The sequence below is a fragment of the Leptonychotes weddellii genome, chromosome 15, assembly GCF_054177405.1.
Source record: "Leptonychotes weddellii isolate Sample4059 chromosome 15, ASM5417740v2, whole genome shotgun sequence".
Taxonomy (NCBI): Eukaryota; Metazoa; Chordata; class Mammalia; order Carnivora; family Phocidae; genus Leptonychotes; species Leptonychotes weddellii.
In genome coordinates this window covers 14,053,281-14,068,162 of record NC_138383.1, presented here as the reverse complement: position 1 = coordinate 14,068,162, position 14,882 = coordinate 14,053,281, and the positions used below count along the sequence as shown (strand labels likewise).

Sequence of the window (14,882 nt, the reverse complement as noted above, 5' to 3'; positions counted from 1 at the left end):
TCAGTGTTCGGCTCCAACCTGTGAAGAAGTTAACTGGTAAGGACTTTACCTAAATTTAGTATGTTTAACAGGAAACCTAACAGTATGACACTTTAGGTCATATCAGATATGTTTATGTGCATCTTTAGGTTTTTCCTTTTTGGCCTTCCTAATGTCACAGACTCTTGGAAGGTGGAACTCCTACTGATTTTAATTTAGGGAATTAGAATAGTACTCCGTTTGACAGATTGATGTATTTATTTTCTAAGTGATCCATCTGTTGTGGACATATTTTTCTAGGCTTTCGGGAAACTTCTAGTTTTGCCAGAATACACTGTTGTTCTGATTTCATTTATCAGCTTGTTCATGTCAGATTAACAGATGGAGATATTGTAATTTTAGGATAATAGAGCTTCATAGTTCAGCAAAGGTACATCAGTCATATTTTCTGTTTTTAATCCTAATCTGTGTATTTCACATCTATTTCTAAAAGCTGATTGAGGTATTTTCCTCTCCCATTGTACATTCCTCCAACTTCTTGGGATATTAACTATAATTCATAAGTTGTGGATTGCACTGACTTTAATATGATCTCACAGTATGTATAACCCATTCAGATCAAGTGATTAGGTGTGAAACTGTGTCTTAATTATTGAATGAACTTTTGTCCTTTTAAGCTTTTTCAGAGAAGAAATTTTAATATGTTGAATGATACTTACATGTGAAAATATGTAAGCCTGGGTCACTTTCTTAGGTTTCTTTTAACATTATCAATATATAGCTGGTATCATTAAGTTGACTGGTAATGGTGGGTTATGAGTGATTAGGGGCAAGAAATTAAGTCATTCCAAAAGGATACATTAACTGCTTACTATATGTCTGGCACTGAGCTAGACAGTGGGGAGGTTTGATTATCATTTGACAATTCAAAAGAAAACAGAAGGAGAGAAAGGAAAATGGAATTTTTGGACTCTTCCATCTATTTTGAATGAAAATTTTTACAGTGTTTATAATTTTCATGAAAACAATAATATTTCTTTATTCTTTAGTTCCACAAGGCATAAGGCATTTTTATATTTATTGTTTTTAGGCTTCTTCAGATAACTGAGTCAAAGGCTACTTTGATTCTTGGGTCATTAAATAAAAATCAGTAAAATAGCTTAGTAACATTTTACTGAAATATTTATTCCCTCTGATATCTAAAAATAGGATAAATTTTATGTGGTTGGACTTGAATAAAATTTCTTTGCTTAGAAATCTCCCCTTTTTCTTGAAGTTTAAGATATTGTTGATTACTGAAAATATAATTAACCAAATATAAGATGGCTATCAAGTGATGTTCTTCATTTACCACACTTTGGAAGAGTTAGCAAGAAAAGTTCCGTTTCCTTGCAGAAATGAACTGGATTGCCTGAGGTTCCTATCCCATTTACCTATCCCAATTTAAGCCTCAACTTAAATAGGGAACTTTATTAAAAGATAAGTACATTTAATAACAAAGTCAGTTACATGCCTGATATCACAGAGGTGAGACAGGGAAGCAGTAATAAGAGGTATACTTGGTTAATTACATGTGTGAACTATTCAGTTTTAATTTTTTAGTGTTTGAAGCATTTGATGCTATCAAATAATTTTATTTGTTAAAGAGACTGTCAAAGGCCTAAGAATTTAAAGATTGAGGATGCATTTTAAAATTTCTGAATGAGAGAAATCTGTCTCCTGAAAAAGGATGCTATGAACATTTTCCTGTGGCCAGTTTTCTGCTAAGTGAAGCAGATGATAAGAATTTTTTGGTTTAACCTAGAATGAAATTACTTTGAAATTTAAATTTAAAACTTTAGTTAGTAGATTTATGAGTTATCTTTCCTTTCGTAATTATATTTTGTTATGAATAACTAAAAAGAAAGTTGAATAGAGAAAGATTTGCTGACCATAAGTTAAATGTCCTCCAGAGAATGGTTTTTAACAAAATGCATTAATTTAATCCAGCCATTAGGGCTGCACTTACTGATTTATCCATTTCCATACATTTAAACTTCCAATTACCTTATATTCCTTGTATTCATATCACCAACCAAACTAAGTAGGACCAGAATAGTTATCTTATTCTGTTTTCTTTCTGACTTTCTAATATTTAGTACCCTGTCTTTGCTATAGTCAAAGTAGTTTATTATTTTTCTGTGCTTTTCACCTAATTGTTCAGCATATATTTGTTTAGGACCCATAATATGCCAAGCACTGCTCTAGATGCACTTAATAGCGTGGTGAACAATTTTAGATAGTGACAAGTAATATGAGGGTGATGAAATAGGAAATGGGATAGAGGGAGAGTGGAGTGGAGGTAGGATTTCTTTCTGTGGAGTCATCAGGGAGAGTCAGAAGAGGAGGTATTTGAACGGCGGAGATGTGAATAACTGAAAGAAGCCAGTCATGGGAAGATCTGGGATCAGAGCCCTCTAGGCAGAGGGAACAGCTAGGACAAAAGTCCTACAGCAGAAAGCAGCATTGGCATGTCCAAGGAATGGGAAGAAGGCAAGTGTGGTTTCAGCAGAGTAAGTCAGAGGGGAAGGTAGTAGAAAATAGTTGAGGAGGTAGGCAGAAACCAGGGTTTTTAGGTCATGGTAAGCAACCTAACTGTAGGATTTTAAGCAGAGCCGGAATGGGAAGTAATGTGATCTGATTTACCTTTTTATCAGATCTTGTTGGCAAATGTGTAAAGAATGGCATCTGAGGGACTAAGTATGCTATGTTCGTTAACCTTGTGTGTTTTCCTGATCTTTAAATCCATCTTTAAGTTCTGATAAGTTAATAGAATGGTGAAAAGGAAATCTTTTTTTTATTTTATCTTGTGAGATATAGTGAAGGAATAACTAACCTTTTCCTATCATTTTTATCATAGAACCTTTGTACTCCTAAAATATTTATCTGAGTCCTTCACACAAGTGTAGGTGACGACCCATTTGGTATATCAATTAAGACTTTTTTATTCCAAGGAAAGAAGATATAGCCAAATGGTCTAAGCAATGAAGGAAAACTAGAAGACCTAAGGTTGGGCAGGCCTCAAGGTTCATTTGACGTAGTTGGATATTGCTGTGCACTGGGGAGGTCCAGAGGAGATTATGCAGAGACACCGTTGGCCCCTGTTACTGTGGTGATGGCATTGCCCCAGTTCTCTAGATTCCTGCTCAGTGCTCTTTTCAAGATGTTCTTCTTCATAATATCCCAAAGCCCCTCAAGCATACTTCTTAAAATATAGATAATTAGGAGTACCAATAGTTCATGCATTCAACGCTTACCTGAATTTATACTGTGGCCTATTATATGTACTGTAAGTTTAGTAAAAGTTAAATTTTGAGTATTCACATTTTTAGTAGGGTATAAATCATTGCAACCTTTTTGTAGGGCAGTTTGATAGTGTGTATCAAAGTTGTAATGCACAGGGGTGCCTAGGTGGCTCAGTAGGTTAAGCCTCTGATTCAATAATTTCACCTCGGGTTGCATGTGCACGCGCTCTCTCTCAAATAAATAAAATCTTTAAAAAAATTGTAATGTACGTAATCCTTGATACAGTAATTTCCTTGCACAGAGTTTATTTTACAAATAAATTTGAACAAGCTTGAAACATGTATGTATGTATGTCTCTATACATATGTATAGTAAAAACTAAAATCTAAATATTTATCACTAATAATTAGTAATCCATTTGTGTGACACACACACACGGGCCTGCACATACATTTGGTGGTGGTGTGGAGATACAGTAACTCTAACCCAAAAGTGGGAGAGGGATGACAAATTCTGTTATGTACCTTTCTATAGTGTTTGTATTTTTTACCACATGTAAAATCTGAAGTCTCACGAGGCAGTATAACAAAATGGATCTTGACTGCCATTTCTTAACTGTGTAAACTTAAGCAAATTTGCTGAAAGTCTTTGTACTTCACTTTCCTTATTTCTGAAGTAGAAATAATAGGACTATTACGAGAACTGAATGAGTTGGTACATATAAAGTTCATGAGACAGTATCTGACAAAGAAAAAGTAGTCAATAAATGTTAGCCACATTTATTATAATTCTAGAAGAGATTTGGGTGACTTTCCATCAGCTATATTAAATATGAGTTCTGAGCCTTTGGAAGGTGATCTTCAAGTAATTTATGTAATTACCTTAAGTAAGCCCTTTTTCTTTTCTGAGGAGTAACCTTCAAATACTGATATCCAATGGATTATTAGCTAGTCTTTGGGAATTTTTTTTTGGTGGGGGGGCCTGATTTAAAAAGTATTTGCTACATAGATTGGAATGACTGTGTGGCAGTCGAATTTACATGCTTTAGATGCTAGCTATAGCCAAAATATTATTTTCATCATGGATAAAAAGGAATCATTGACTTGTTTATGATACATCCTGGGAAAAAGATTTAAAGCTATTTTGACATTAAAAACAGCCTATACGTAATATTAGTCTACATATTCTGATAGTTTAGTGTACTTACACATTTTTCACATGATAATTATCTTGCAATTTTTGGAAGTACTGGAATTCAAGATATACTTTAGTGAATTTTATTGTTAGAAAAAATCTCGGAGTTCCTGTGAAGAATGAATAAGATTTCTTAAAACCTAATACATAATAAACATTGAATCAGTGTTACTTTTCTTCTCATATATTATCTTGGATAAAATGGAAATTAGTCTTGAGAAAACTATTGAAAAGCCAGTTTGAAAATATAAAGTGCATAGAGATTTAGACTTCATAGTGATTTATTGCAGTGTACTCACGATTCTGAAGCATGAGTAAATATCTTGCAATTTTAGGAAAAATATTAGAATTCAAGATATAGTGAATTTTATTATAGTAAAAAATATAGTGTGTGTGTATATATATATACTATATATATACTACATATATATATAGTAGTCTAAGCTCCATCATTGCTAATGTTAAATATTTCTATTTTAATTTCCATATGTATAAAGTATCTTACCAAATATCTCACCATGTGGTCCCTAGACCACTCACATTAGAATACTTGGAATACTTCTTTGGAAAATGCAGATCTCTGAGTATCCAGATTTACCTAATCAGCCTCACTTCAGAGATTCTGTCTCATTAAATCTGGAGCCCCAGAATCTCTATTTTTTTAAGGTTAAATGAGAAAATGTATATGAAGACTTTTGAGCTCTTTGGAATGATAGTACTAATTTAACTAGGTCTGGACCTCATTACTGTTTCTAATTCAGATTCTCTAGTTTTATGGGTTAAAGATTATGCTGTTGTAAATTCCAAGGTTTACCCAGTGGCAGGAGTAGAGAAAGGGGGCTCTTACTTCCATTGCTGTCCCTGTAATTTTCCAGACCAAAAGTACAGAATGTTAAGGGGTTGTTACTTAATTCAATTTATGTAATTTCAGTTGCCATCAGTCAGTATTGTTAAAACCAGAGCTGGACAGTAGGTAATATTGAGGAACTATTGCAATGGAGAAAAGAGACCTTAGTGTAGAACTGGGCTCAATACTAAATGCAGTAAAGAAAGCTAAGGATTTATAGCCAAAGAGCAAGGTGAGGAGGGCAGCAAGGTGGATGGAAAATTACAAAGAGGGAGACATCAAGGGTAAGGGTATTATTTCTAAGACCAGTTTAACAGGACTCTTGCTGAATTGGCCAGGGTGATCCGAAGAGGGTGGAGAGATTCTCACTCAAGGGACTTACCAGGATCCCTGCTGTTCCTGAGCTAGACTGCAGGCTTCAGGATAAGGCTCAAGGAGGAGTCACAGTGGGAAGGAGCTCAGAGGAGCCTGACAAAGTTTAGTCAAGGAGAGAGTCTTTTTTTTTTTTTTAATTAACATATAATGTATTATTTGTTTCAGGGGTACAGTTCTGTGATTCATCAGTCTTACACAATTCACAGCGCAAGGAGAGAATTTTTATCAGTATATATATATTGAGCAACTAAAAGTCAACATGTCTTATCAAATAAAGAGTCCTTTTGTGATATTTATATGTGCTGGGTTTACGACATAATTAAGTCTCTTTTTAGATTTTGTAAAAACTTAACCTAAGAATTTGTATGTAAGAAAATAACTATTTTACTGATTATTTTCATGATTGAATGGAAGTCACTCATATAGAGTAGAACTATTATTTATAGTATTGTAGTATTTATTTATAGTAAGATTATTTATAGCAGCTGTAGTATCATTGTATATATTTCATTGAAATATAGTAGTCCTATCTTCCTGCCCCTATTCAACTACTACTAGGGGAAGTTTGCAAAACTGCCACAATGTTCCTTAATGGAGAAGGGGCCAAAATAACAAATTAGTTACATTTTTCTTATGAAGTGGTTTTGTTTCTGTCAGGTTAGAAGATTTGTATATGGAGCCTTTCTCACACACAAAAACTTACACCTTATTATAGAAAAAGCAAATGAGGGGTGCCTGGGTGGCTCAGTCGATTAAGCGTCCGGCTCTTGGTTTCAGTGTGGGTCGTGATCTCAAGGTCGTAGGATTGAGTCCTGCTTGGGGCTCTGTGCTCAGCTCGGAGTCTGCTTGTCCCTCTCCTTCTGCTCCTTCCCCTGTTCCTGTTCTCTCTCTCTCCATCTGTCTCTAGAGTGAATAAATGAAATCCTTAAAAAGGAAAAGCAAATGAATTTGACACTTGGAATAACAGTGTATTAGTATGTTTGGCTTCAAGGAACTAAATGGATGGGCAGTGGTGTTTTTGTAGGATTGAAACAAGTGTGAAGATCCCATTGGTCCACCTTTAAAGCCTCCTCATCCATGCCTCAAGTATAATGGAAATAAATGGGCTTTGCTCTTAAACTAAAGCTGAATCCCAGCATTGCCTCTTTCTCATTGTGTTATACAAAGTATGTTTGTTAATTTATGCTTTCTTTGGTTTCCTCTGATACAAAAACGTGGTAACTTACCTTCACACGGTTACTGTTAAAATGAAGTGAGACCTATATACACAGCCTGGCATATAGATGTTGAGTAATTGATACTTGTAATTTTATGCACCTTCTCCAACACACACACATTCACACACGGAAAAAAGAAGAAAAAAGAGGGAGATCAAATTTGTGACTACAATACTATAGTAAAATCTTCACCTATGTAAAATGCTTATGGACAATGTTTCTCACTGTGTGGTCCCTAGACCACTTGCATTAGAAATCGTGGAGTACTGCTTTGAAAAATGTGAATTCCTGAGTATCCAGATTTACCTAATCAACCTCACTTCACGGATTCTGGCTCATTACATCTGGAGCCCAAAGATCTCTATTTTTAGCAATCTGTTTTGCTCACTAAAGTTTGAGAACCACTGCCCTGAGGAGTTACTGTAGATAATTGTTTGTTTGTAAGAATTTATCTCTTCAGATCACTAAAAAAAACCACACACACACAAAACCCACATTTTGGAAGAGCATTCTTTAAAAATGTGTTATTTACTTAAATGTTCAATTTAACCTTTTCTTGATGACTTGGAGTTGTTACTATGAACATGAAAAGCCGAACTAGACTCTAATATATCTTAGGTGACCTATTGGAGATGTAGCAGTTTGCTCCTACACCATGTACCCAAACCAGTATAGTTTTTCTGTTCTCTCCTTTAATCAGACTCTTTTGTCAGTTTTTACAACTGTATGTTTACCTATTACAGTTCTTCATCTCCTTCTAGTTTTAACTTAGTGATGTGGACTTAGAAATCACATCACTAAACCTGTTGACCTGGTATATGGCATTCTCTTACTTTGTCATTGAAGGTGTGGGAGGGTAGGTACATCCTACTGGTAAAATCGTAGGCTACATATCTGTACCTTAACTCAAGGGAATCTGAGAAATGTAGATTTTTGGCTTTCTAACCATAGTAGTATAGGAACACAAGTTGGAAGAGGTTGAGTAAACCAGCTTATAGTGTTTGCTACAGTAGTCTTCACATTGCTCTTGAACTTAATAGTTTCATACTTTCTACTCTGTTAATGAATGAAATATCCAAAAAAAAAAAAAAAGAATGACACATCCAATCAGAGTGATATTCAAGAAAAGACATCCAACTTAGTGAGTCTTTGTGAGCTGTATGGATATATCAGTGATGACTTAATCTATTTAAATAGAAAGTCTTTTAATATTTCTTGTAGGTCTTCTCAGTGATGTGAGTGGTGTTAACTAATAACTGATAATATATTCTTTTGTATTCTTTATGTACTTCTTAGTACTGCTCTGGTGCTTGGGGATTAATAATTAGTCTCTATTGGTGATTTGAAGTATTTCATAGTTTAAAGGTTGATGCAATTTTTATCAATCTAATTAGCACAAATATAGTTTTGTAGATGATTTTACTTTATAATTCAAGTAATTTTTAAACTATCACAGTACAGGTTCTTTTTAGCAATTATAATGATTTATTATTAAGATAGTGGTAATGTAAGTGCTGAAATGAATTTCTTTAAAAGTAGCCCTTTTGAAATCGTCCAAAAGGTAATATTAACATTTTTCTACTTCTACATTTGCCTTAGTTCATAAATTGCAGGTATGGACATGTTATTTTTCTATTAAATATTTAATAATATTTTTATATTATAAAATTTTTGGCAATTCATATTGTTTTTGATGTGTTTATTTATCAGAATGTTCTAATTATTATAGTTGATTTTTTTGATTGAAGTATAGTTGACACACAATGTTACATTAGTTTCAGGTGTACAACATAGTGATTTGACAAGTCTGTACATTATGCTGTGCTCACCACAAGTGTAGGTACTGTCTGTCACCATAATCATTACCGTGGTACCATTGACTGTATTCCCTTGCTGTATCTTTTATCCCCATGACTTATTCTTTCCATAACTGGAAGCCTGTATCTCCCACTCCCCTTCACCCACTTTACTCATCCTTTCACTGCCCCCTCACCTTTGCCAACCATCAGTTTGTTTTCTGTATTTATGGATCTGTTTTTGGTTTTTGTTTATTCATTTGTATTGTGTTTTAGATTCTACATATCAATGAAATCATATGATATTGTTTTCTCTGACTTATTTCACTTAGCATAATACTCTGGGTCCATCCATGTTGTTGCAACTGGCAAGATCTCATTTTTTTTTTTTTTTTAATGGTCATCTGTCATATCAATGGACACTTGAGTTGCTTCTATATCTTGGCTGTTTTAAATAAAGCTGCAGTAAGCATAGGGGTATATATATCTTTTTGAATTAGTGTTTTCATTTTCTTTGGGTAAATACCGAGTAGTGAAATTACTGGATCATGTGATATTTCTATTTAATTTTAGTTGAAATAAAACATGGTTTATATCTTCAGAAAGTTTTACACACCATACATACAATTGATTTATTTTTTCTTTTTTCCAGTGTGCATTTATGTATATTTCTATATGCTTGAATGCTATTATTTGAAAACAAATACTGAAAGTAACTTTATTAATCATTTAACTCAAGGAGATAGAAGAACAAGTAAATATAAAAGAAATAACCAAAATTAAAAGCAGAAATAATAAAATTAAAAACAAAGAAACTCTTGATCATTGAAGACACAAGCAAGTTTATTGGAAAGACTAAGAAAATAGAAAAATCTTTGACAGGAATGATCAAAGTGAAAAAGAGAGGAGAGAAGAAAGATAAATAATATATGTAACACATAGAATAAGAAATGAAATAGTCACTGATAATGTTTTATTATAAGAGAATATAGTTATGCAGCTTTATAGCAAAATAAATAAAAACTAGAGGAAATTGTGGTGCCTGGCTGGCTCAGTTGGTAGAGCGTATGACTCTTGATCTTGGGGTCGTGAGTTGAGGCCCACATTGGGTGTAGAGATTACTTGATCATACATACATACATACATACATACCTTTAAAAAAAAAAACTAGAGGACATGGAAGAAAACAAACTGTAATTGACAAAAATATGTCTAGCCCTGTTACCATAGAAATCAAAGATCCCTAAGAACAGGCACAGATGATTTTACAAGCAAGTTTTACTAAGCATTTAACTAACAGTAATAGTAATAATAGATCATGTGTATTGAGCTGTTTCTGTATTCCAGACAATATTAAGCGCTTTATATATGGGAGCAAATTTAGTTTTCAGAGCAATTTAAGTGGATAGTCAACAGCTTCTGTTGCCTTTCAGTGAGGGCAAACTTTCTACTTTGTAGCATAGCCTGTTCCTTTGTTGAATAGTTTTAACTGTCAGTATTCTAATTTACCTGGATGGAAATCTGCTGTTCTGTTGCTCCTACCCATTAGTCCTAGCACTGCCTGGTGCTTGGGGTAAGTGCTAGGCACATAGAGAAACTCTACACCATTTCCCATGGCAGTCATTAATATCCTGGAAAGCTGCTCTCAGATCTACTTTTCTCTAGCTTACAGAACTTCATTTAAGGCCTGTCTGGTATCAAGATGACAGTACATCTGTGTTATTTCCCTCATGTTCTGTATCAAAATGGACATGAGGTTATTTTGGAATTTTCCTTCTGAGCCCTTATTTAGTGTTTCTCCCTTTGTAAAGATTTTATATAAACTATTTCATATTTGTATTTTGCCACTATCTAGTCCTGCAGCCCTCCTAATTTTCTGTATGGTTTTGCAAAGACTGCTGTTAGTATTTTCATGTTCCTATCCTCATGTTCTTTTAGAACTCAAATGTCAACTGTGTGGGCCTGGATTTTGAGTATATGTTTTTTTATAACTTCTCTTTATAAGTCATAACGTACACTTCAGTAATTCTTAACAATGTTCATTCTGCCCTGTTTAGTTTAAATATATTTTCCTTGATGGAGAAGATTAAAGGAAACTAAGCTGGAGTAATTGTTCTATGTCCCTTGTTGGAGGCAGGATGTTGTTAAGCATGGCAAACTTTGGAGTCAGTTTTACTTGAGTTCAAGCCCTGATTCTGCCCTGTATTAGCTGTATGACTAGATCAAGTCACTTATTTACTCTGAGCAAGATTTCTTATCTGTATTATTATTATCATTTTTATTATTTCTGCCTCACAGTGTATTGTATGAATTGAGTAAGACATTATGTATGTCAAGACATTATGTATGTAGCTCATAGCAGCTGATTAATAAATGGAAGCTTATAACAGAATCATTTCCTTTGTTTTCTTTCTCATGCATTGGATCTGGCCTTCCCTTGTCCATGTTTTTATTCTAAAAATATCCCAACAATCCTTTATGCTGTCTTAGAAACAAAGCTCTTCTCAGCTTAGGCTCTGTTCTTCCTTGACAATATAATTAGAGGGTTTTCCACTCTTTTGATTGTGTCCTTCTCTCTTTGTATATTTCTTTTTTGGACACAGATCTGTCTTTATCAGAAAATTCCTGGTATGGCCATATTTATTTCTTTGTATTTTTCCATACATTTGTGGTTGTATAAATTACTTATTAATTTTAACCTGTACTCTCAAGCTATATTCCCTCTTAGAATTACTGGCCATTAGCTCATATCTTCTTTTCTCTGCATTTTTTTTTTTAAAGAAATCTGCTTGCATAAAATATGAAGTGTAGATTTGACTTTATCCAGCATTTCTATTAGAGTGGTGGCCCACTGAAAGGTCAAACCAGAGACACCTAGGATCTGAGGTGGACAAGGCAATTTAGTAAGACGCAGTCTGGTAGCAATCACTAAGTGGAGACCTAAACAGACCCTAAATATTAGGGTGACCATCAATAAGTAATTGTGTGTCCCAGGAAGGGGGTGGACCCTGTTAATCCAAGGGAAGGGAATATAGGAGCAGATAACAGGCAGAGTTCTAGGAGGGCATGTGGTCAACATCAAGAAAGATGTTTAACAAAGACAACACACCATAAAGTAATGTTTTCAGCAGATCTTTATGGAATAAAGGTATAGATATATCTATAATGAGGTGGAATTAAGGCTCAGAACTCTAGGCTTGGAAGAACTGGTAGTGCCATACTGGTCAAGAGCCAGGCTCTCTTAGACAAAAAACCAGTTTAAAATTCCATACTCACTCACTTGTAAGCTGTATATCTGAATAGATTAACTCTTTTTGAGCTTCTGTTTCCTTATATGTACAGTAAGAATAATAATACCGTAGGGCTGAGAGGAATACGGAAGTGTTTGTAGAGTTTCTCTATGTGCCTAGTACTTACTGTTATAAAACGTAAGTATGATTCGACAGTTACTTTTTTTTTTAAAGATTTTATTTATTTATTTAGTTAGTTAGTTAGTTAGTTGGGGGAGGGGCAGAGGGAGAGAGAGAATCCTAAGCAGACTCCCCACTCAGTGTGGAGCTCGAGGAGTTGCTTGGTCCCAGGACCCTGAGATCATGACCTGAGCTGAAATCAAGAGTTGGACGCTTAACTGACTGAACCACCCAGGTGCCCCAGTTACGTACTTTTAAATATCATTATCCTTACCACCATTAAGCTCTGTAATGTTCGGTATCATATCCTGGATATAATCATCAGTATTTTAAAAAGCCTCAAGGAAAATACACGTTTACTGGTCATAAAATTATATGGGCTAGCTTACTTTGCTTTGGATGAAGTTATATCACCTTACTGTGATCAATACACATTTATTTGAAACTTCAGTAAATAGTTATTATATCTTTGTTTAAATTAATAAAATTTTTGATACATAAAATCTTCCAAATGTTAAGTCTGTATAAATGGAGAAAATAATAAAAGGAATCCTAACAGGTGGAAAAGTTGGCAATCACTTGGTTAATAATCTCTGATATCCTTTTTAGCAGCTGTATGGTGGTTCTTTTTTTTTTTTTTAAGATTTTATTTATTTATTTGACAGAGAAAGACACAGCGAGAGAGGGAACACAAACGGGGAGTGGGAGAGGGAGAAGCAGACTCCCTGCCGAGCAGGGAGCCCGATGCGGGACTCGATCCAGGGACTCCAGGATCATGACCTGAGCCGAAGGCAGTCGCTCAACCAACTGAGCCATCCAGGCGCCCGTGTATGGTGGTTCTAAGAGTTGGATATCACTTTCATTTTTTTTTAAGATTTTATTTTTAAATAATCTCTACACCCAACGTGGGGCTCAAACTCAAAACCCCGAGATCAAGAGTTGCACACTCTACCAACTGAGCCAGGTACCCCAGATATCATTTTTAAATGTGGCAAATACCGTGGAGGTTATAAGAAAAAAAAACTTCATTGTCCGTGCCTTCTGTGATCTTCCCCAGAAAAAGCACCACAATTTTATGCACAGTTCCTAGAAAGTCTGTGTTTATGCTTAATAGACCCTATCTCCTTTCTTGCTTATCTCTCTACCTACTGTGGAATGTAAGTGGTTCAAAAAGTATCAAATGTTGAAAGTAAAGACTAAATAGTATTGGTCATCAGGAATACTTCTCAGTCACAAAGGATTGTGAAAGGCAAATAAGTAAATATCCACGATTCAAAAGAAATGCTCTTAGTGACTCTCCAAACAAGAAATAAATTATAGTATGGGATAATAGAAAGCTTAGCACAGAATATATATTGCCATTATAATAACAATGTTTTTTTCTCATTGTAGAAAATTATGTGCCCAAATTGATTTATCAGCCCACAAAAGTAATAAACATGTGGCATGACAGAATACTCCCTCTCTGATGAACATTTTAAACACCAGAGGGCAGAATGTTCCAAAGGACATTTTCTTTATTATAAATACATCATCTTATTGTCATTTATTCTTTCATGTCACTGGCTGCATTAAAAATAAGAGATATGGCCATTTTGGAATTGTCTATGTATATGAATGGTCTGTTTTGTTTAGACAACATAATGAACAGTATCCTGATATATAGCAGAGTTGATTCAATATCTATGTTTTCCCTCTCTCTCTTTCTGGTTAAATCAATATTTCTGGCTTCTCAAGTGATTAAATTTTAAAAATTATATATACATCTATATCATTTAGTGAATTTCATAAATTCAGATTCACTTAATGAATTGAGAGGAAGGAGATTTGATATGAATATCTTGTAGCTCAATATGCTCTTTTACGTTCTACTAATCAATAAAAAAATTTTGAAAGAGCCACCTGCCATCAAATGATCTTTTTTAGATGTTGAGATTATAATTTAGAAATAGCATCACACATTTGGGAAATTTTATTCAGGGATTTAAGTAACAGAGTCAATATATCAAGTAAAAACAGTATATAATGAAAATTATCCTCAGAGGTTCTTGAAATATCATTCATGGCATTCATTAAACACTGCTTTTCAGTATGTCCAACCTGCCAGTTTATCTTACTCTTTTATTGACCACCAGATAAATAGTTGTCTTATGTGTAGAGGCCACATTATGTGGTGTTTAGGAATATATTTCTTTCTCTTCTCTTAGTCACCATCGAACTGTTGCAAATTAAATCTGGAGCAGTAGCCATTCCTAAGAAAGGAAAAACCCAACATTAGAAATCTGGCCAAAGCTGGAAGGGGTGCCTTGGGGGCTCAGTTGGTTAAGCATCCAACTCTTGATCTCATTTCAGGGTCATGAGTTCAAGCCCTGTGTTGGGCTTCATGCTGGGCGTGGAATCTACTTTAAAGAAAAAGAGAGGGCGCCTGGGTGGCTCAGTTGGTTAAGCGACTGCCTTCGGCTCAGGTCATGATCCTGGAGTCCCTGGATCGAGTCCCGCATCAGGCTCCCTGCTCGGCAGGGAGCCTGCTTCTGCCTCTGACCCTTCCCCCTCTCATGTGCTCTCTCTCTCTCATTCTCTCTGTCTCAAATAAATAAGTTAAAAAAAAAAGAGAGAGAGAGGGCGCCTGGGTGGCTCAGTCGTTAAGCGTCTGCCTTTGGCTCAGGTCATGATCCCAGGGTCCTGGGATCGAGTCCCACATTGGGCTCCCTGCTCTGCAGGAAACCTGCTTCTCGCTCTCCCACTCCCCCTGCTTGTGTTCCTGCTCTCGCTATCTCTC

General features: G+C 34.9%; 1 protein-coding gene across 1 annotated transcript in view; it reads left to right on the top strand.

Moving 5' to 3' along the window:
- The window catches only part of TANC2 (tetratricopeptide repeat, ankyrin repeat and coiled-coil containing 2), a 318,672-nt gene that overhangs the window by 87,894 nt on the left and 215,896 nt on the right, over nucleotides 1-14,882 (top strand). Inside the window, exon 4 of the mRNA XM_081805955.1 lies at nucleotides 5-36. Coding sequence (XP_081662081.1) covers nucleotides 5-36 — 32 coding nt within the window. The remainder of the gene's footprint in view (nucleotides 1-4; nucleotides 37-14,882) is intronic.